Genomic DNA, 22,933 nt, shown 5'->3' with positions numbered 1-22,933 from the left:
AATAAATCTGACTTCAACTGTATATATGAAATGTGAAAAGGTGTTATTTTTTTCTGTTTCAGATCATTAAACAAATTTGTACTGTAAACAATCAAAGATTACACAAGTAAACATTGTGCTGTTTTTAAATCAAGGTTTTTGTTATTAAGGGAAAACAAAATCAAAACCACATAGCCCTGTAGGGAAAAGGTTCTTTGTTAAAAATACCGGATTTTCCGCACTGTAAGGTACACCTATGAGCCTTAAATTTTGTCAAAAATCGTCCGTCACCTGAAAATCTGTTGCACCCCATGTGTGCACTGAGTTCCAAAATCTATAAAAATGTTGTTGTGCAACTTGATTGGCTGTTTGAGCATTTCCTGCCAACACCAGGAACGTAATATGTACAATATGTACGCTGGGAGCGATTAACAAAATTAATCCAATTATTCCAATAATTCCAATTGGTGTAAACGGTGTTCAAAGTGAAGTTGCGAGCGGCGTGGGAGCGATGGATAAAGGACGGCGAATACACCTTTACTAAGACTGGTAGGCAGTGCCAGGCAAGTTTCGCCACCATATGGGAATAGATTGTGGATGCCAAAGCTAAGTTATTTGCTTTAACTGTTGCCCAAGCTTTCACAAAAGCCGGCATCATTGCTGAACAGCCACCTAGCAACGAGACTAACTCTGAGAATGATGAGAAAGAACCCGGCATGTTTGATGGCGAAATTGCTCAGCTGTTCAAATCAGACACAGAAGATGAGGACTTTGATGGATTTGTGGGAGAAGATTGATAAAAAAATATTGTGAGTTTATTGTTAAATAGTAGAATAAAGTTCAACTAAACTCACTGTTTCTTTCTATTACCTTTTTTTTGTAGACTGTATGTTTTAGCATTTACCTTATAATACGGTGCATCTTATGTATAGTTTAAATATAGATGTAGATCCCATAATTGAGACTGCATTCTATAATCTGGTGCACCTTATGGTGCAGAAAAATGCTGCCACAGCTGTTCGCAATCAAGAAATCACTTTAAATAGGACCTGCCTGACAAAGTGTACAAAGTAAACCAAAAGATCCTCAAAAGGAAGACTTTTATTATTTTTAGAACAAGCCGAGATCCAAAGAAATTCAAAAACAAATGAGAAAGAAAACAATTGAGATCTACCAGATTGTAAATGGTAGAAAAGCAGTTTCTAAAGCTTTTGAACTGCAGTGACAAAAATATAGGACAGTGTTGAACCATCCCAAAAGTGTCTGGCTTATCAAAAGACCCCACAACGATATCTAAAGACCTGCAGGCCTGTCAGTTAAGGTAAAGCAGGTCGCACACCAGAAGCGCCGCTCGGCGGCGCGCCGCGCAGCGCCACGCAGCGCCATGTATTTTAGAATTCTAATCATAGGTTTCTATCAGGATACACACACCGGCGCCGCAAGTCGGCGGCGCCCGGCGACGGCTCAGGACGCAGTTCATTTTTCAGCCGCGCCACAGAGCGCCATCTGATTAGTTTCATGTTAAATATCATTCGAATGTGCGCGTCTGGTGTGCGATACTTTAATCTGTCATGTACGCGCCGTGTCGCGGCGCCGAGCGGCGCTTCTGGTGTGCGACCTGCTTAAGTGTTCATGTATCCACCATCAGAAAGAGACTGGACAAAATAGAAATTTTGTAAATCAGTTTTGTAACAGTAAAATGTGGTGGTGGTGGTAGTGTTATTGTCTGGGGCTGTTTTGCTGCTTTAAAACCTGGAGGACTTTCTGTGATTAATGGAACCATGAATTCTGCTGTGTACCAAAATATCTTAAGGAAGACTGTCTGGCCATCTGTTAGTGACTTTAACCTAAAGCAAAATTGGGATCTAGAGCAGGAAAATCTTCCAAAGCCTACCAGCAAGTCCGCTTCTTAATCGCTGAAGGAAAAACATAATAAAGACTTTGGAGTGGCCTAGTCAGAGTCCTGACGTGAATAGAATTGAGATGCCGTGGCATGACCTTAAAAAAGGTGGTTCATGCTGAAAAACCCTCCAATATGGCTGAATTAGAACAATTCTGCAAAGATGAGTGGGCCAAAGTTTCTTTGCAGCTCTGTAGTAGACTCATTGCAAGTTATCGAAAATTCTTGATTGCAGTTCTTTCTTCCAAGGGTGGCCCAGTTAATAGGTTTAAGGGATAAATATAAATATTTTTTTTCACACAGGGCCAAGTATTTTTTAAATTTAGTTTTTCCTTAATTATAAAAACCTTAATTTCTAAACTGCATGATATCTTATCATGTGTTATCTTTCATATGTGACTAATATAATTTGCTGAACTAAAACATTAGTGTGACATAATAAAAGCTGTTATTTTGCGGGAAGTTTCATTTAATGTGCTCTTTTTTTAGCATCACACTTTTACATTTGCGGTTAAAGTATGTTTGAGTGTGTTCATTTCATGCTAGTCTCTATGTTTGTATCCATTAAATTGGCCCAAAGTTTGGTATTGATTATGTAAATGGCATTCACTTAGCCTGCAGCATTTAGCCTTCAGATTAGCACTAGTGCTTCAAACATGTTATCACGAGTCAGTCCGCAGCTAATCGAAGCTGCACTGTAAAAAATCCAACTTGACAAATGTTGAAATTGCTTGATTTTTTTTGTTGGTTCAGCAAAAATCTGTAAAAAAGTCTGTACAACTACATTTAACACATTCAATCAACTTAAACAAAGATTTTATTCATTAAGTTAAAAAGATGAGTTTTGTGAGCAACACTTTGCTAGTTCATTCAAAAAAGCATCTGCCAACTTGTTTTTTTGTGTTAAGTCAATCTCTGACTTTTTTAATGCAATGAATATACAAGTAGCATAACCTTTTGTTGATTGAAAAGGTTTCAAACATGTTAAATATTCTAAAAAAATTATCAATGGCAGTATAGAACCTTTTCCCAGAGATGGGTTGGGGCTGGAAGGGCATCCGCTGCGTAAAAACCTGCTGGATAAGTTGGCGGTTCATTCCGCTGTGGCGACCCCAGATTAATAAAGGGACTAAGCCAACAAGAAAATGAATGAATGAGTATAGAACCTTTCATGGTTTGTATTAAATGTAAATGCTGAGTGAGAATGCTATTATTATTATTATTATTATTAATACAATAATAAATATCGTTATTCTTCACATTGTTATTAAAAACAACAAAAAACACTACAATACTTATAGTAACTTTATTTGAAACTTTTCATTTGCAATTTAACTTTATTTGGTGCACATTTGCAGAAATAAGCTTGCACGCACATTATCATCTCGTGTTTATTCATTACCCTTTAAAAAAAGAAAGGCATACTTTGATATTCCAATATTTAAAAATAAACCACGCACTCAAAAATATGTTTCTCAAATGACGATATAGCATCATTCTGTCTTGAGCTAAACCACGCCCTCGTTACGATGGTTGCGCTTACGTAACGTCAACGTCTCAGGCGGGAGAAACTGGAAGCATTGTACTTCGGTGGGGAAAGAGGCAAGCCGTGGAAGAGCAATCTTAATAGTAAGTGTGCAAAGATTGTAGTTCTTTGTTTAAGACACTTCATCTAAATTTGTCATCCTAAATGTTCATCATATACGCGCAAAAATGTGTGCAGATGCGGCGCTTAGTGATTATTCACATAATCTCTCTTTGTTATGTGATAAGAGTGAATGAATATTTGTGTTGCCGTAAATCATATCCATGCCCCGGGTAGCAGGAAGTAATCGGCCCGAGCTCGGCTGCCCTTCGGCGCCTCCGGCTCCGACTCGGCATCAACGAGTGTTATACGGGCGGAGTGTGGCCCGCAGCTCGCTCGCGCACATGCGTTTGTGATGCAGCTGTAAACACTGGCCAGATTCCTGTTAACCCTATCTGGCCCGAGTCTGTCTCGGCTCGTATAAGGACTCGGCTTGTGTAACTGATGACAACCGATTAAATTCTTATTTTATCTAGTAATTTGTTAGCTCCACGTTTAATGATATTTTGAGAAAATATATATGGTACAACAGCAACAAAATAATAAAAACATTTAGTGTGGATGGTCGCAATGTTTAGATGCAAACAAAACAATATTATTTATAAATGGATTATATATATCATCTAGGGAAAACAGTGTAAAATGCGCTTATTTTCGAGATAGCACACTTCCATGCAGACTGTTTTTTTAAGCAGAAGTTTGGTTTCATAAGAAACACATGCGTGAGTCAACTCTTGGTCCAAACTCCAATCCAGACGGTGGCGGTAATGTTCCAAAAGCTGGTTGCCAACCGCTATGATGATCACAAGAAGAAAAAGAAGTTTGGCGTTTCAAAACAGTGGATTCCGGTCAGAAAGGTAAGGTTTTTGCTGCTTGTATACTGTATACTTTGCGAATTTAATGCTTAAAACATTTTCACAGTGTTAGGTTATTGTTAAGTTATTGTTTAACTTGTTTATGCAGTGCATCAGTGATCGTTTACTGTTCTCTTTAAATTATCATTATATTATTAAGAGAAATATATTAGTATGTGCTTTAATTTATATGTGTTAGCCTATGTGAATCAATTATATCTTATGTTCAAGTTGTAGTTTGCGCATGTAAAACTAAATTTCTTAAAGCAGATTTTGATGGGTTTTATTTTTTGGTTATTGACAGTTATACTTTCTGATTTAAATGAATGGGTATAAATGAATATTTTTTTGGATAAGTCTTACTGTTCTTGTTTAACAAAGGTTAGTGAGGTCATTTTGTAGCACATCACAGAGACCAATAGCACATTCTTATGAACATGTGAATAGGCATGTTATAGTTGGGTGATTAAAGTCCATGCTGTAAACTGCTGATACATTTTCAACATAGATTGAGCTTTTCAGACTTTACATTACTAATTGCTTCACAAACAGCTGAAATGGTTTATTGTTATTGGCTATCATCATCATCAAACATTTTCCACAATGGTAGGTTAATCTTCATGGGTACAGAATAATGCATGTGCTTGGCCATCTTACAAATCTATGTCTAAGATTCATATGGCTGTCACTATGCATGAATCTCTGAATAAATCCTGTGTGCTGATTATTTACACCATAGGTATTATAGCCATTAATTAACTTTGATAGTATTTCAGGATTTTAACTTTTTGGGGGGAGGTTAACAACAATGTGATGTTTTATTATAGACACACATGAGGAAGCTCGACTCAGCTTGGCTTGCAGACAGATGAGGACGGTGATTGCCCGTCATACACCTAAAGAAAGAACAGGTTTGTTTGCAATTATTTTAAACACATACTGTCAACATTATGTCATTGATCTATTACACTGTCATTGTCATTGATCTAGTGTCCTGCACTATACTAAAATAATGTTTTGTTTTGTAAATGTATCTGATCAAGGGGCATTAAAGACACAACTATAGTGAACGTGATGAAGAAAAATTATTTGGAACAAAGAGGCTGGAGAAAAAACTGATATGAAGATTTCAGAAATTGATGCAGCACCGCAAGTACCATCACCACCAATGACTATGGCAGGATCCTTAAGAACACCATCAAGATGCACAGATGCTGTACATTCCAGTACACCTATGAACATTTACAGTCCTTGTTCAAGTGCAGTCGGAGATCAAGACAACTTATTGCAACTCGTCATGTCTTTGTAAGAATTCAAGACATCACTAAATTTGTAATGGCTTAATGCAGCTAGAAAGTAAAGATCAACTAGAGAATATCAGCAGTGTCTAACCCACTGTTGTATTTACACAAGTTGCATGAGAATAAGCAACAGGTTGATTTATACTAATTTGTTATTTTTCTTTTTTAGCACGACTGAAAAAAAGTTTTAAAATCATGTGACGTCATAAAGCAGCAACTGTGCCTGATTCTCACAAATCAGCAAAACCAAAACAGACGTGATGAAATTCCAGATGTAAACACATTTGACCTTTCTTTGTCCAATTTGATTTGGAAAAACTTGAAAATCAACTAAACGAGCAGCCCGAACAAATGAAGAAACTGGTAAGTTTCTTGCTTATTTCTAAGTGTTTTATGTTTATTTATTTATTTATGTGTTTTTTTGCTTCGTAGGTAGCCTACTTTGGAATCATTGGTGTTTTCCACTAAGCAGTTTGGTGTGTCCCGGGAAAGCTTTTGGCTCACTTTTTGGCTGAACAAATTAACTGGAGCAGGGCAAACCAAAATGTGGCCTTTCATGCACTCTCCCTTACGACTGTCTAGTCAGTAAGTTGGTTTTAAATATACATTTCAGTACAATTAGGGGCAGTTCCATCTGTGTATTTCTTTGAATCATTAATCAAAGGAACAAAACATCTATATATAGTCCCATTTAGGTTGTACTTATATGAGAGCAAGCATCTTTCTTTTTTCATTTGTACTTTTTCACTACTAATTGTTTGTTTATCTTTTAATCACAGATGTAGTGAGGAGAAATGTCCATACCACATCACTGATAAAGAAGTGGAAAAATGCATTACAAGGTGGCTACAACGTGCTCCTGACAGGGCTGGAGGAAGGAGGGAAGAAGAGAAAGCTAATGTGTCAAATGTCTACATCAATAATTTATTTTTTAAACAACATTTTAAGTGTATTAAGATGTTCCCTGATACTTGGGTAATTTGTTTCTTTTATTTGCAATTTATATATATATATATATATATATATATATATATATATATATATATATATATATATATATATAATGACAATATGCTAAATTCTGAAAAAGCATCTTAATACATTTTTAATTAACATAATATAATAAAAATATGAAAAAAAAATTGCACAAGACATATAAAGATATACAAGTCAAATTTGATATATATATATATATATATATATATATATATATATATATATATATATATATATATATATATATAATCATCTCACTCATTTAAATGTATTATGTTTTATTTATTAAAAATGTTTCTTAAGAATTCTGCAGTTCTTTTTACAATTTTGACTTGTATATTTTACATATTGTCATGGGTATTTGTAAGATGTTTCTTACATATGCTAAATATGCTAAATTCTGAAAAAGCATCTTAATACATTTTTAATTAACATAATATAATAAAAATATTAATAACAAATTGCACAAGACATATAAAGATATACAAGTCAAATTATATATATATATATATATATATATATATATATATATATATATATATGTATATATATATATATATATATATATATATATATATATATATATATATAATCATCTCACTCATTTAAATGTATTATTATGTTTTATTTATTACATTTATTAAAAATGTTTCTTAAGAATTCTGCAGTTCTTTTTACATTTTTGACTTGTATATTTTACATATTGTCATGGGTATTTGTAAGATGTTTCTTGCTATATCTTAAATTGGTTTCTATATTCAGGTTTATATAAAATTAAGCTGTTTTAAGATGTGTCTTGTACAATTTTTTAATTCAAGTCTATTGGAAAAACAGGGTTGTTTTAAAAACTTCTGTGTATGTGTGCAATTTCAGATTTTGTCTTTAAATCTTCCTGTGTGTCTTTATTGTGTAGTTTTATTATTACTTGTGCACTACAAAATATTTTATTCAAGTTTAGTATTATTTGTTTATTGCAATCAATAAATGTTTAATATTATTTATTTTGTCCTTTGTTTGATAATTTTTGTTATTGGATATGTATGCTGTTTGCATTTTATTCAAAGGTTGAACGCAGTGCCTACACTTTGCCTTTACATAATAGCCTGCGTTTGCTGGTATATAAATGCAAATGGTTGTAATACCATGTATCAAGTACCAATATAATACCAAAAGGTTTTATATCAAGGTATATTGAGTTGCGCCAGCTCCCGGCTGCAGCGCACATTACTCACGGGCCGATTCTGGCTCGGATGCGGCAGCGAATCTAGCTGGAACTGGCCCAAGTGTATTTTACTATCTAGGGTGGCTCTTAAAGTGACAGCGCGTATATTCCAACTGCTTATTATTATATTAAGCAAACAAAATCAAATCAAAACCAAAATAATAGTAATAAATCGTTCATTTTGAACTGAAGGTGTATTCAGTGGAACACTTATTACTAAAGTAAGATCCTTTACTGGCAGTTTTAATATCATATTTATCCATGACCAGCCAAGGTACTAGCACAAAACATGTAATTATGCAAGTATAGATTTTGAAATGAATTACAACAAATACTAAGATTTATATCTCAAGGCAACTAGTAATTCAGATTGATTGCTCTAATTGCCCTGCTGAAAAAAAAAAAAAAAAAAAACAGCATATGCTGGGAAGGTATATGTTTTGATGCTGGTATGCTGGTCTTGCTTGTTTTAATGCTGGTTTTGCTGGTCTTAATGTTGGTTTTGCTGGTCTCAATGCTGGTCCTAATGCTGGTTTCAATGTTGGTCTTGCTGGTCTCAATGCTGGTCAGGAGCAGCACTTAGACCAGCAAAACCAGCACTGAAACCAGCAAGACCAGCATTGAGACAAGCAAAACCAGCATTGAGACCAGCATCAAAACATACCTTACCAGCTTACGCTGTTTTTTCAGCAGGGTGTTGTGAATAATTTATGGGATATTCTAAGGTTATTAAAATTGATAGTGTTAGGTAGTCTCAGAGATGTGCTGTAATTGTTATATATTTAATATAATTGTGTTTCCTTTTCATGTGATTAATTTGACTTAGTGTTTGTGTTTTTTGACTTAGTGTTTCTTGAACCGCAAGAAAATGAATGTTTTGGTAAAATATATGTCTTTTTTTGCCATGTGTGTTTACTCCGATAACATTTTATTTATTAGTACTAATTTCCAATTGTATTTTTTTGGTTCATTTAACTTCTGTAGTTTCAGACCATTCAGACAAGAAATGTTCAGTCAGCAGAACTTAAAAAAACAGAGCCATGTGTGTTTGCTCGGATAACATATAATTTCTTAGTACTAATTTCCTTTTGTATTTTCTTGTTCTCTCAACTTCTGTCATTTTTGGCCATCCAGACAAGAAATGTTCAGTTAACACAACTTTTGCTCTGGTAACATATAATTTCTTAGTACTAATTTCCTTTTGTATTTTCTTGTTCACTCAACTTCTGTCATTTCAGGCCATCCAGACAAGAAATGTTCAGTTAACACAACTTTTGCTCTGGTAACATATAATTTCTTAGTACTAATTTCCTTTTGTATTTTCTTGTTCACTCAACTTCTGTCATTTCAGTCCTGCAGACAAGAAATGTTCAGTTTGCACAACTTAAAAATATTTGTTGTGCTGCAGGTGCAGGTTTCCAGAAAACTACTAATGTTAAGTTGACTCAACTAGACATTTTTTGTTTCACTGACAAATTATTTTCAGTCAGTGTAGCTGATGTTTTCAAAAGTTGAGTAAACAAGAAAAAACAGAAGGAAATTAGTACTAAGATTTTTTTTGTTGAACTGGCTTAAAATTTTTTACAGTGTGTAGGTGGTGTTTTTAGTGACTGACAAATGCCTGTTACGGGCGTAACGGCTTTTTGTTTCCATACAGCCATTTACTGAGCTGTGAAAAGACGTTAATACGGCAGTAGGCATGAGTAATGGATCTCAGAGAGGCAGAATGAGTGAGTGGCAGCTTTATAATTACCACCCTCTCTGAGCTCCACACAAAATCCTGGCAGCCTGAGAGATAACTAACACAGATAGTGCTTAAATGGAAATTACAGGCTGATTGCAGTCATAAATGCTCAAACTCCAATATGGCGCTCACATGTGCATGGGCTGTAAGAAGTTGCTAGTTGAAAGTAACACAGTGATGCAGAGCTGACTTGCGGTGTTACACAGGGACCGATTCCTGTACCCCAGCTATTCTCATTATATATGATGCCCTTAGAAACTATTATGAGAAAGTTAGGAATTATGTATCACTGCTTATGCAGATGATACACAGCTTTATATACCTGTCCAAAAAATGATAGCTTAACCCTCATGAGATTACAAGATTGTCTTCGCGAAATCAAGCTCTGACTCACCGGTAACTTTATGCTTTTGAAGGAAGATAAAACCAGAGTTATTCTTTTTGGTCCACCACAGCTTTCTAGCAAACCACTTAGGGCTGTGTGATTAATCGAAAATTCGGTTTCGATTTTGACTTCTAAAGATTATGAAAAAGCATTAATCGAGATAAAATGATTACTCATCATTTACCGCCCTCTTTCCAGTTGTGCACATTAGTTGCTCTGCAAAGCTTAGTTTTATGTGAAAATGACTAAAAGCAGGTACTTTAATGTAACTTTCGCAGCACAGGATGCGCATCATTCATTGATGTAGATTCGAATCATTCATTTTTTTAAAAGCACGAAAGAGCGCATGCTGTTTTGTGTGCATGCGCTCAGCCTCAGAGACGAGCAGAGCACACACATCTAAAGTGATCTTAATGTGAGCGCTTTAATGATCAAATACATGCAAATTTGTGTCAAAATTTGTGGTGTTTAGTGATTATTCATATTAACCCTGATTTATGTAAGAAACAAACGAGTTGAGGATCAAAAGACATGTGAAAGTGAAACCATTAATTAAGACCGCACTGCTCTTAAAGGGACAGCGTGCAATATTCCTGCTGCCGACTGTTTTTATTATTAATCAAACAACAACAGGACAAAATCACTCACTGCTTCTGACTGTGGAGATTTTTCTATTTCCTATCGAATAATTTTGACTTCAACTGATAATCATTTTGAATAATCGTGATTACAATTATGACCAAAATAATCGTGATTATGATTTCTCCCATAATCGAGCAACCCTAAAACCACCTACCGATCTTGGTGTATTAAACTGTTACCTCACCTCTGAAGTTAAAAACCTTGGGTTTCTACTTGACAGTAGTCTTAAACTTGACAAACAAATAAGTAAAATAGTAAGTTACATTTTTATCATCTACGACGACTAGCCAAAGTGAAACCCTTCCTGAGCAGGAAGGTCTTTGAAACGCCTATTCATTCTTTTATTTTCACGCGATTAGATTCTTGTAATTCTTTATATATTGGTCTACCTTCATCTTCTATTTCTAGACTTCAAATGGTCAAAATTGTGGCCGCCCGTTTGCTCACGAGTAGCCACAAATATGACTATATCTGTGATCACCAATATTGCGATCACTACATTGGTTGCCGGTTCATTTCCAAATACACAAAAATTTTACTCTTTGTTTATAAAACCTTGCATAACCTACCGCCACCGTATCTTTCTGATCTGATCACTACCAAGGCCCAAACCCAATCGCTTAGATCAAATTCCGACTGCCATCTATTGCAAATACCTCGAACTTGTTTCAAATGCGGGGGCGATAGAGCTTTTGTCGCTGTGGGTCCGAAAACTATAGAATAAGTTTCCATTAAAAATCAGAATAGCACCCACTCTATCTGTTTTTAAATCGATGTTAAAGACTCATCTTTTTTTAAGTGCATTTAGTATTCCCTAATGGCAGTTTACAGGCTATACTAAATTACTTCTTTCTAGGAAACGTTTACTGTTCTTGCTATTGTTTTATATTGTTGTTTTTATTGTAGTGTATTACTGTTTTTTTACTTGCTACTGCTATTGTACAGCACCTTGGTCGACCAAAGGTTGTGATAAGTGTGCACTAGAAATAAACTTTGATTTTACTTTGATTTGAGTTTCTCAAAGCTCTGACAACATTTGCTTTCTAATCTATAAAAGCACATTCAGCTGTCAAATATCACGTGATTTCATGGTTAGGTCCAGAATAAGTGCAGAAAGTAAATGTATTGGTACTTTTTCCCACACTGTAAAAATGACAGTGATTTCAATTGTAAGAATCTGTAACTTGTTTAAAAATAGGGTTTGTTACTATATAAATGACCACAAATTCACTTTTTCCCTGAATTCCATGCATGAAAAATTTTTGTTGACATTATTTTTTTTTGTTTCATGAGTTATGTAGAGTTTTAAGTTGCATCTAATGTTGATGAGTAATGTTTATTGTGGTACTTTAATTCATGTCCTACCATGATGGTGTTTAATAGTTGTGTGAATGACACTGAGCACCTTCTATATATTAGTATGTGTCTTTGCTTGTGGGAAAAGTTGTTTGTGATGAGTTTTGATTCATTATGACTTTCTCATCTCCACCATATGACGTGTTTTTGTCTGTGTGACAAAGCTACGTTGTGTGAATGTTAGTACTTTAACATTGGGGTATGACAGTAAATTAATGAATTATGGTAATTTACTGTAATATTTTAAAATATATTATTATATTACACACTGTATTTTGACAGGAAAATTTTGTAAACCACAGCTGCTGTTTTTTTACAATAAATTTTACAGATCCTTTTTACTGTGTTATTTACAAACTGTCTTTCTCTTTTTGTCAACGTAATTATCAATCTACAGGTCATTTACTGCTATAACACATCCTTAAGTTTGCATTGTCTGAGATTTTTCCAGTTATTTTTGTAACACTGCTAATAGCCTTTTTTCCATATCCACATATGAGTTTGCAGTGTTTTCGTTTAGATGTTTAATCAGACCAATGCATGTTGCCAATAATAAGAAGTAAATTCTACATAATTACATTTTGCACAGAAAGTTTGACATTTGATAGAATTGATAAAATGAAAATTAAAAACTATTAACAGTTTTTGCAACAATAAAGGACCAAATATGTTTGCAATTACTGTACGTATTAACAAGTACATATGCATATAAGACATATATATATTTAATATAAACACAAATAAAGCCAGTAAATCTACCATATATTGTTTTTTTACAGGGTGTCTGTGGAGTCTTAAGTCTTAAAATGTCCTAAATTTCAATTAGGCAATTAGGCCTTAAAAAAAGTCACAAAAATATTGTGTCAAAGGTCTTAAATCATTTTTTTCTGTTCAACTAAAGCTACCCAATCGGGCCAACACACATCCAATTATCAACAATCCATCTAAATAAAACTTCTTTTTTTTATGCAAAGAGATACAATCACAACAGCTGTCTTTTGTCTGCAATCACAAAATCTATACATTAAATTCCCTAATCAGGTAAAGAAAACTATAAACAATTACATAATTACTCATGACAATAACAGGGCAATATATGCCTTTATACTGTATGATCTTCCATTTATACAAATTCGGTTTAAAAAGATGTTGAAAAAAATTTGACAGGTGGCTAAAAAATAACAACTTTTTGATATATATATATATATATATATATATATATATATATATATATATATATATATATATATATATATATATATTTTTTTTTTTTTTTTTTTTTTTTTTGTGGCAAGCAAAAAGCAAATTTCATTTAAAAAGAAATCCTGAGCGTTTAGCCCTGTATAAGTCTAAAATTTTATTTAAAATGGTCTTTAATGGGTCTTTAAAAGTCTTAAATTTGACTTGATGTAACCTGCAGAAACCCTGATTGATTATTTGTCTAGCATATACTTTTGTCCCTACTGACAGGGTTAAATGTTACAGTGTGCAATTTGTGCTTAAAGTGAAACTATTTTGAAGTTGTTGGACATTTACCACCTGATATTGAACCATCCCTTCATTGATCTAACTTTATGAATAAATAAAATGAGTTTTATTGGGATTGATTTGGTCATTCTGTTTATGGTTTGACATCTTTCTTCTTTTCCCCTCAGGAGCATCATTGTCTGAGGATCAAGATACTGGGGGATTGTTATTATTGTGTTTCTGGCCTTCCTGAGCCTCGGCCAGATCATGCTCACTGCTGCGTTGAGATGGGCCTCAGCATGATCAAAACCATCAGGTAATAGGAAAACAAATCATGCTAGATGTAGCTAGCTTAAATGCACAGATTTGTGCAATTTTACAGATACAAACCCACTTGAATAAAGCTAGGTTTTTTAAATGAGCATTATATTCCAACATGAATGTAAAATTACTTAGGTTACTGTCCAGGTTGCAGACAAATTGTATTGTTTAGAGCAGTGTTTCCCAACCCTGTTTCTGAAGGCACACCAACAAAACACATTTTCAACCTCTTCCTAATCAAACACCCCTAAATCAACTCATTAAAACATTAGAAGAGACTCCAAATTCTGAAGTTAATGGGTCAGATAAGGGAGACATCCAAAATTTTTGGTGTGCTTCAAGGAACAGGGTTGGAAAACATTGGTTTAGAAAGACACAAATGAGCAGGGCCAGACAGAATCAGAAGAAACTTTTTGCTGTTTCTCTGCAGAAAAAAATGGTGGATTTATGCATAGTAATTTAAAGAGTCTAGTAACAAAAAACATAACATTTAACTTAAATATAATACATTTTTTAATCTTGTTTACAATGCAAACCCAATTAAAACCACTCCCACATAATACATCCACCGAAACACTGAAAATATTACTTCATCAACTGTATTGTACATAAATTATATTAACAGTTACTTGTTATGTAATAATATTTATGAAAATAATATAAAAACTGAGTAAAAATATAATTACACACATTTACATAAGAAAATAAGGATGTATTTATTTATGAAATTATTATGGATTATATAGTCCAGTGCTCAAAAAACTAGAACGTTAACCAAAAACTTTATAGACATCAATTACTAAATGAAATGAAGCCACATCAAGTCATCTTTATTTTTAAAAATCACATTTACTGAGGTTTTCAAAACAGCAATAAGCAACTGCGACTAGACAAGTGTCATTATTCAGCTGCTGTCAGATCATTTTTGATTCAGTTTAGTTCATTCATTATCGAACAAGTTCTAGTGCTGTTCAGCAAGTTCAGTGCCATCAAATCAATGATATTAATGAATGTTAAGTGCCTTTATGAGCAAGCTGTAGGCGACAATTATGAGGACAGCAACCATGTTCCTGTCCTTCCATAGATTTTCATTTTCTTTACATGGAACATAAGAAATTCACTCAAAAGTCATCATTTACTCATCAACGTCTTTGAGTTTCTTTCTTTTGTTGAACACAAAGGAAGAAATACAGAAGAATGTTGGGGAAAAGACTTGATGGTATTTTTGGGTTCTACTATGGATGTCAGTGGGTTTTTCTCCCAAACTTTTATTTGGAATATCTTGTTTTATGTCCAAATGAAAAAAAAGAAGTTCATAAAAGTTTATAATCATTTAGTAATGTGCTTTAACAAATGGTGAGGATATTTTCATTTTTGAGTGAACTTTAAGCCTCAGATTGACAAATAAAAACAAATAAGTGATCTATATAAATCTCAAAGTACTACTTTTTCTTTTATTATAAGTCGTAATTCATTGATTTTCACTTAAGATGACATTCGTCATACTGTAGTGGTCTTCATTGACAGATATAACCTCTGGTTGGTGACTTAGGCCCTGTTTACCCTGCCAGTTAAATGTGACCCAATTCCGATTTTTTGCTCATATGTGACAGATCAGATCTGTTCTATGGCTGTGTTAACAAGAAAAAACGCATGCATTTAGATATTCAGAGGTCCGTTTAGGCCTCCTTTAAATCAAATATAATTCGCATATGTGACAATGCGACTGTCATGTAAACAGGCAGATCGGATTTATTGAGGCATTCCATTCGGTACACCGTTAAACTTGCAGCAATGTGGTCCTTCTCTGCGGTTTAATGACATAGAAAGAAGAGCGTGTGTGGAGATGCCGACGCGGTAAACAACAACAACAGAGGAAACATGGAGGAGGAAAGTGGTCATTCGCCGCAATTTGCTCCCACCAGACCTGAGATGTCTCTCGTACCCACAAATTCCTCTGAATGGTGGAGGACACCATACAGCATATAAACCTTAGGCGCAAGCTGCGATGACGGCCCTTTCCCTACTCCTCCACCTCAAAATCATTTTAAAGTTGGGCGAACTTCACATTGTAACTTTTGCTTTTTGTCGCTATAAATACACGCACTGCGGGCTACACATAGAACAACTTTATTCTCTCCAACACCAGTGCGCACACAGGCAAAGGCTACATCTTTAACTATAACACACACATCAGGACCATACCATTACATAAACTGCGTGGGGGTAAATCTGGACTAAACCATTCACTGCTTATACTACACTTTGCATATTTCGCAGAGCTAAAAACAAGACAATTTCTTCTATCATGGCTAGTGTGGCGCAGATGCTAGAACCCACCTTTACGCATGCGTGACATCGTCAATTGTATGGCATGTGTAAACACATGAATTGGATTTGGGTCACTATTAAAGGAAAGTGTAAATGGACAGGCAAAAAATAATCAGATCGGAATTGTGCATCAAGACCTGACTGTGTAAATGGGGCCTTATTGTCAATGAATTGGCTGATCCAGTTAACAAAGCTAGACTGAATGATTCAGATTCAAAAGTTCAACTCACTGTCTCACTGATAAACACAGTGTTAAACAGTCCACTGGAGCAAATAGGGTGGCTGGACTGTTCCTTTAAAAGGATAATTTTTTTTATGTTTTTTTTTTTCTACAGTCAAATTTCTTCAGTCAAATTGGGAAAAGACAAACACAAAATGACACTTTGCATTAATATCTACCTCATGTCATGGGTAACATTTGGGTTAGCCCAGGGGTGCTCAACCCTGTTCCTGGAGATCTACCTTCCTGCAGACTTCAGTTGCTACCCATATCAAACACACCTGAACCAATTAATTAGGACCTGAACACCACTTGATAATTACAGGCAGGTGTGTTTGATATGGGTAGCAACTGAAATCTGCAGGAAGGTAGATCTCCAGGAACAGGATTAAGCACCCCTGGGTTAGCCTATAATAAGTATAACAGCTTTATTTTATTTATTTTAAGTCTATGGTATGCCTATAGTCAGATAGTGATTGACAGAGAGAGAGAGGCCTGTGGACGAGTCCTGTTGACCCTTAATAGAGGCTAGATAGCAGAAGAGAGGCTCTTGTTGAGCAGGTGTGTGTGTGTGTGCTGCACTAACAGTCAGATATCACAGCACTCACACTACAGCTCAACACACACACAGAGCAGTGACAGTATGACCTCGATTCCACTTTTTATAAACAGCCATTTACTTCTGCCTGTTACTCAGGTCTGGGGTAATAGTATGATGCGTATATTTAAACTCCCTTTAAACCCAGTGTTTTTGTCCCAGTGTAAATCTACTTTGCAGTTGTTTAGTGACACCATTAGAGAACTGCAGCTAACCATCTGTCCTGACTCTTTTTCTGTTTGTTGTTTGTCCAGATACGTGCGCTCTCGTACAAAACATGACATAGACATGCGCATTGGCATCCACTCTGGCTCGGTTCTGTGCGGAGTTCTTGGTTTGCGGAAATGGCAGTTTGACGTGTGGTCTTGGGATGTGGACATAGCCAACAAACTGGAGTCGGGGGGAATACCTGGGTAAGACACACTGATGCAATCTCTCATTCACACATTTTCCACCCTCATGAACCAGGTGCTATTCAGAGCTAGTGCTATTGCTTGAATGGAGTTGGTATGACAGACGAGTCTTCTAAATAGCCCTTTGCTTTTCCACAGGCTGGAGACAAACATACTATCAACAATAGAGGACATTGTGTTGCTATTGAATTTCATCATAGATATATACGTTAGGCGTCGCCTATGCTATTGTTGTCTATTGGAATGAATGCATCAATAGAGCTGCCATTTTGATACAGGGTAGTGCTCCTTTGAAATGAATGTGGCAGTATATATATATATATATATATATATATATATATATATATATATATATATACACAGTACAAATATCTATGATTGGGAGTTTTCCCGGTGGTCAGTATGCAAATATTTTTTAAACTAGAAAAATTATAATTTTACATCACTTTTTTCTATTTTGATGGATAAGTGACCACACAGGCATTGCCGACAAATAGCATGTGTTTGTGTGTATGAAAATGTATTATTCTCCCTCCCTGTTAAATTTGATCTAATCCATATCCTGAAACACACCCCTCTCCTGCTTTCACTTCTCATTTGAAGTGAATTAATTTATGAATTAATCTCTGTTATGAATGAATTATGTGAACCATCAATATCCCTGCGTCCCAATGTGTACATCCACCTTTATGATCTAATTGGTCTATAACATTTATAATATTCAATAATTTAGGGTGGAAAGTATGCACATTGAGGCGCAGTCATTGTTATGCTATCAGGCACCCTTAAAAGTTATTTTAAAAAATAGCCGTTACTTCACTTAGCTGACAAAAAATAAAAGTTTCTGGCATCGTAGCATCTTGTCGTATTTAATTTACATTGTTTGTTGATTTTACTCAACAAAACAAGCATAAGCCTGGAATTTAGTGCAAGTTGGTGCCACTTTGCCTTATGGTCAGTGCAGTAGGTGACTGTATTTTCATCAATAACGTTACTTGTTGAGCACAAAATTTGAAACATACAAAATCGTAAAAAACAAAATCTTACCAATGAAATGTTCTGCCTTTATGCTTTGTTTTCTTTGTTTTCTTGTTACTACGCCTGTTTGCTTCGCAAAAGTCCAGCATCTTCATATTGACTTTGGTCTTCGCTAGTGCAGTTGAATAACATTTGTCCTGGGAGCACTGTACAAATATGGCAGCGGTATTGACACATGCTCAGGGTCCATATGCGATATCTATTGCACATATCTATGGAATTTCATGGCTTTTGTGAATCTATTTTTACATTAGCATTTGAATTTTGGTGAGTCCAACCTGATTGTGCAACTCACCATATTTAGGTTAGATCAAAGACTATAGAATGCACAAGACATGTCACTCGTATAGTTTTGAATGGGGAAAAGTGTAATGTTCATAGTTTAAGTTAGTATAAGAGCCAATCATTGACCACTACAGACTGATGATTCTCTGGGGGAGGGGTTCGCACCAAACATGAGTTTTTGTAGATTTTATGTGATTTCAAACATTTTAAAATTAAGCTAAAAAGACAATCATTGTTTAATTATATTGGTGAAATTGAATCGTAAGCTTGGCAAGCAATTTTGGAGAATTGTTTGTTTCCCCATTCAAACAAAATGCCCGAGCATACTGACTGAGAGGTGTTTCAAAGATGGCCACTGAGTGATTGGACTTGCCTTAAAGCAACTTTGTTTAGTTGAAGAATCCATCGAGAAAAACATATTCATGCAGTTCATTATTTATTGCAAAGATGAAGATTGCAAACGAGAATAACATCCTGTTTAATATTATTTTTAGATGCTAACTCGGAAATGGCAGAAAAAAGATTATTTTTGGTTTTTTAGTCATGATAACACTTCCTCTGACCATACCTGTCAACCCTCCCGTTTTTCCAGGGATTCTCCCGTATTTTACAGTTCTATCTATGCCTCTGACACATGCAGTTCATACTTCAAGACTTTTGACAAACAACTAGTCCTGGCTCAGTGCTGGCGTTTTGGATGTTGAAAGGCAAAGAGTCTATTGAAAAGTAAACTCTGGCTCTGAACCAGCACACAAATAATCCTTTTCCACCAAGGCAATTTGAATTCTGGTTCAGTGCCAGAGCATACCCACTAAGCAATTTTGTTAAATAGACATCTAAACATAGAATTAGATCTTTGTCTTTCAACTCCCAAAGCACCACCATTGAACCAAAAATAATGGTTCTCAAGTATCCCCAAAACATTCCTGAACTAGAAGTAATAACCATTTTCATCAATGGCTGGTGTATAGCAGTGTTTCTCAACCACGTTCCTGGAGGACCACCAGCTTTGCACATTTCCATATCTGCGTCAGAAATCGCCTACTACACAGTAGGTACTGCATTTAAATTTAAACGTACTACTACCGTTAGAAAAGTATGTTCTATATAGTATAAATGTGAGTAGTGTGAATGGAACTTGGATGTACTACATCTACATTTTGCCATGATCACGTGACTTACCCACATCAGTTGTGTCACTTTACTCCCGTTCATGAATTCTCTCGCAGGGCATCATGGGATAGTGTAGCATGCATTGGATGTGCACTTCATATTCTTGCCGGAAGTAGTAAGTCATCTAGGTACCTCTCGCATACTGTTTTTCGAGTTTTATAAATTTAGACATACTACCCAGCTAGCGTACTGATTTTAGCATTATATATAGTATGAAAGTATGTGACTTTGAATGCAGCTCATGTCTAATTAAAAAACACCTGAATCAGATCATCAGCTCTTTAGCAGAGACTGGAAGACCTGTAATGGGGGAGACAGACAAAAGGACGTCCAAAACATGCAGTGTTGATTGACCTCCAGAAACGTGGTTGAGAAACACTGGTTTTTACAGTCAAACCTGAAAGTATTCATGCCTCAAGAGACTATATATAGTATGAATATATTATGAAACTAGATAACTACATCTAGAATGGTTTAAATTGGCGAAAATCTTATTAAATTAATTCAACTAAAACTAGACTAAAGATCCAATGAATTCCGAAGACTAAAATATGGCTAAAGCTATGTCGTTTTGGTCAAAAGACAAAACTAAATCAAACCTCACCATCAAAATTAACTGCAACGAAGGTTTAGACGGCAACAGAACACTACCATTGTTGATATTGTGTTTGTTTTTGGTGCTTCCACATTTGCATTTGGGTAAAGATGTGGCCGCTCCCTAGCCTGTGGAAAAGCAAACCTAAAAAATGCACCATTCACTAGTTCAGTACAATTCATCCTGGTGGAAAATGCACATTTGCTGATTAAAAAGTAAAGGAAGGAAGTGCAGTAGGATTATCTGTTGATGGAAAATAGAGAATTTATCCCCCTCCCCACCTTCCTTGTGTAATGATGTGGGTAAAAAAATTAATTAAGCTTTTGTTTATTTTAATTTCGAAAAAGGTGTCACGTTGTGGATGTTCGAGATGAATCTTTTGTTAATTTTGGCCCCTTTAGGAGGATCCACATCTCTAAAGCGGCTCTCGACTGTCTGAACGGAGATTACGAGGTGGAGGAGGGTCATGGTAAGGACCGTAATGACTTCCTGCGCAGGCATAACATCGAGACCTTCCTGATCAAGCAGCCGGAGGAGAGCTTGCTTACACTACCCGAGGACATCATGAGAGACTCCACCAACCAATCAGATCACAGGACCTCCAACACTTCCTTCACAGAGGGAACGTGGAGCCCTGAACTTCCCTTCCATAACATAGTGGGCAAGCAGAATGTGAGTGCCATGCACACACCAGCAAACAACCACACACAAACAGGCACATATTATAGCAACCTCAGTGATTCACAAACACAGCAGGCAAATGGAGCTCGGTATCTGTTTACTGCACCTGTCTTACAGTTCAGTCTGGGCTCCTGATCTATTTCCACATCTCTCCATTTTCTTTCATGCTACTCCTGCGTTTTATGTTTGGTTTGTTCTGGATGGTTTGTGTGTCTGTGTTTTGTAACTAATAAAGTGGTTTGTCTATAAGGGCGCATGTATGTAATCAATGTTTTGTTTATTAGACATCTAAACATAGAATTGGATCTTTGTATTTCAACTTCCACCATTGAATCAGGAATAATGGTTCTTAAGTTTTTCTAAAGCATTCCTGAACTAGAAGTAATGACCAATTGCAACAAGGGCTGGTGTATAGCAGTGTTTCTCAACCACGTTTCTGGTGGACCAACAGCTCTGCCTATTTTCCATGTCTCCTTAATCAAACACACCTGAATCAGATCATCAGCTCATTAGCAGAGACTAATAGTATGTTGTATGAATATATTATGAAACTAGTTAGGTTTTAGTTAACTACATCTAGAGTGGTTTAAATTGAATTTTTTTTTATTACATTTATTCAACTGAAATTAGACTAAAGATCCAATGAATTCCGAAGACTAAAATATGGCTAAAGCTATGTCAATCTTGGTGAATCTTCTTTTGCATTCCCCTCTTTTCATGGGTTTCCTATGTAAACAAACATTGATTCCACTTGTGTCTATTGCAGTTTTATATGAATTGCACCTAACTGTTATTCTTTACTTTATGTTTAAGAATTTGTGATATTCTTCACAGACTAAACTTGAGATTATGACAACTATTCAATCCCAGTGGCTTTGCAAGGATGGCTTAAATATGAACCTGTTCTCTGATAGCGCTGTTTATGAAGTGAAGGTTTTGGAAACACTTTTCCTTGTTGTTAATGTAACCCATTGAAAAAAATGGTGTATAAGCAAAACTCTATAGATCCCTGTATGACTTTGTGTACTGTAGAACATTTCTTTTAAAAGTTCTAGTGGACTGTTAGAAGTGGACATGGTTCTTGAACAGCGTTCAACCCCCACATATCTGAAACATATACAATCCCTTATAACTGAAATCATCGCAGAATATCCTGTAGAGCAGTGTTTCTCAACCCTGTTCCTGGAGGCACATCAACGTGTGTACGAATGTACATATTTTGGATGTCTCCCTTATCTGACCTATTAACTTCAGCTTTTGGAGTCTGTTCTGGGGTCCGTTCTTCGTAACTCGCTTAAATGATCTGAGATTTTTTGGCAGATCCTGGATCTTTTAATCTTGATAACTGATCTCTCGCTAATTTGGTTCTTCAAACAAGTTCGCGAATCAGATTAGAATGTCTGGATGAACTGATCTGAGATCGCGCGTTTGTTATGAAGGACAGATCTATCGATCCTCGAAATCATGATCAGCAATGCAACGATAGGCTGACGGCACAGCAGCGTAATGACATCATCTGATTAATATTCAATTATCCATGTGAGCAAAATTACATCAAATTAGCAGTAAACGGTTTGTTAAATATGACACGCAAGAACTTTCCACATTTGTTGTGAGCTGCAGGCTTTACACTTTCATGTGTCAAGACAAGAGTATTCATCATGTATTTCAATGCAAATCAATGTATTTAGTTCTACATTTAGAAAAGATTTTCTTTATAATAGTAGCCGTTTTTTAATTGGTGTAAAGAATAGCTGGTTGTTTACAAAAGCATTTTCATATTGGTAAAGGCGTCTGCAACTTTTGTGAAGCATCAAATCACTGGCATATTAACAAAACATGTTTAT

General features: G+C 35.4%; 1 protein-coding gene and 2 long non-coding RNA genes across 31 annotated transcripts in view; all 3 read left to right on the top strand.

The window, feature by feature from the left end:
- adcy8 (adenylate cyclase 8 (brain)) overlaps window positions 1–22,933 on the top strand; it is a 160,563-nt gene that overhangs the window by 79,237 nt on the left and 58,393 nt on the right. For 27 of the 29 annotated variants that reach the window (XM_087238561.1, XM_087238556.1, XM_087238567.1 and 24 more), the window contains 3 exon segments: window positions 13,620–13,747; window positions 17,156–17,314; window positions 20,807–21,077. In XM_087238561.1, coding sequence (XP_087094687.1) covers window positions 13,620–13,747; window positions 17,156–17,314; window positions 20,807–21,077 — 558 coding nt within the window. 29 annotated transcript variants of the gene reach the window in all.
- Window positions 446–11,136, top strand: LOC147837208 (uncharacterized). Its single transcript, XR_015478861.1, has 4 exons — window positions 446–1,305; window positions 1,607–2,576; window positions 9,432–10,770; window positions 10,925–11,136. It is a non-coding gene; the product is annotated as an uncharacterized LOC147837208 (long non-coding RNA).
- LOC103910105 (uncharacterized) lies at window positions 3,453–7,125 on the top strand. The gene is made up of 7 exons (XR_015478855.1): window positions 3,453–3,508; window positions 4,220–4,321; window positions 5,146–5,229; window positions 5,362–5,623; window positions 5,789–5,982; window positions 6,052–6,204; window positions 6,399–7,125. It is a non-coding gene; the product is annotated as an uncharacterized LOC103910105 (long non-coding RNA).

Source organism: Danio rerio, chromosome 2 (genome assembly GCF_052040795.2).
Source record: "Danio rerio strain M-AB ecotype USA chromosome 2, GRCz13ab, whole genome shotgun sequence".
Lineage (NCBI taxonomy): Eukaryota > Metazoa > Chordata > Actinopteri > Cypriniformes > Danionidae > Danio > Danio rerio.
Note: the sequence above shows the minus strand (reverse complement) of the source record. Positions and strands in the feature narration are given on the sequence as shown.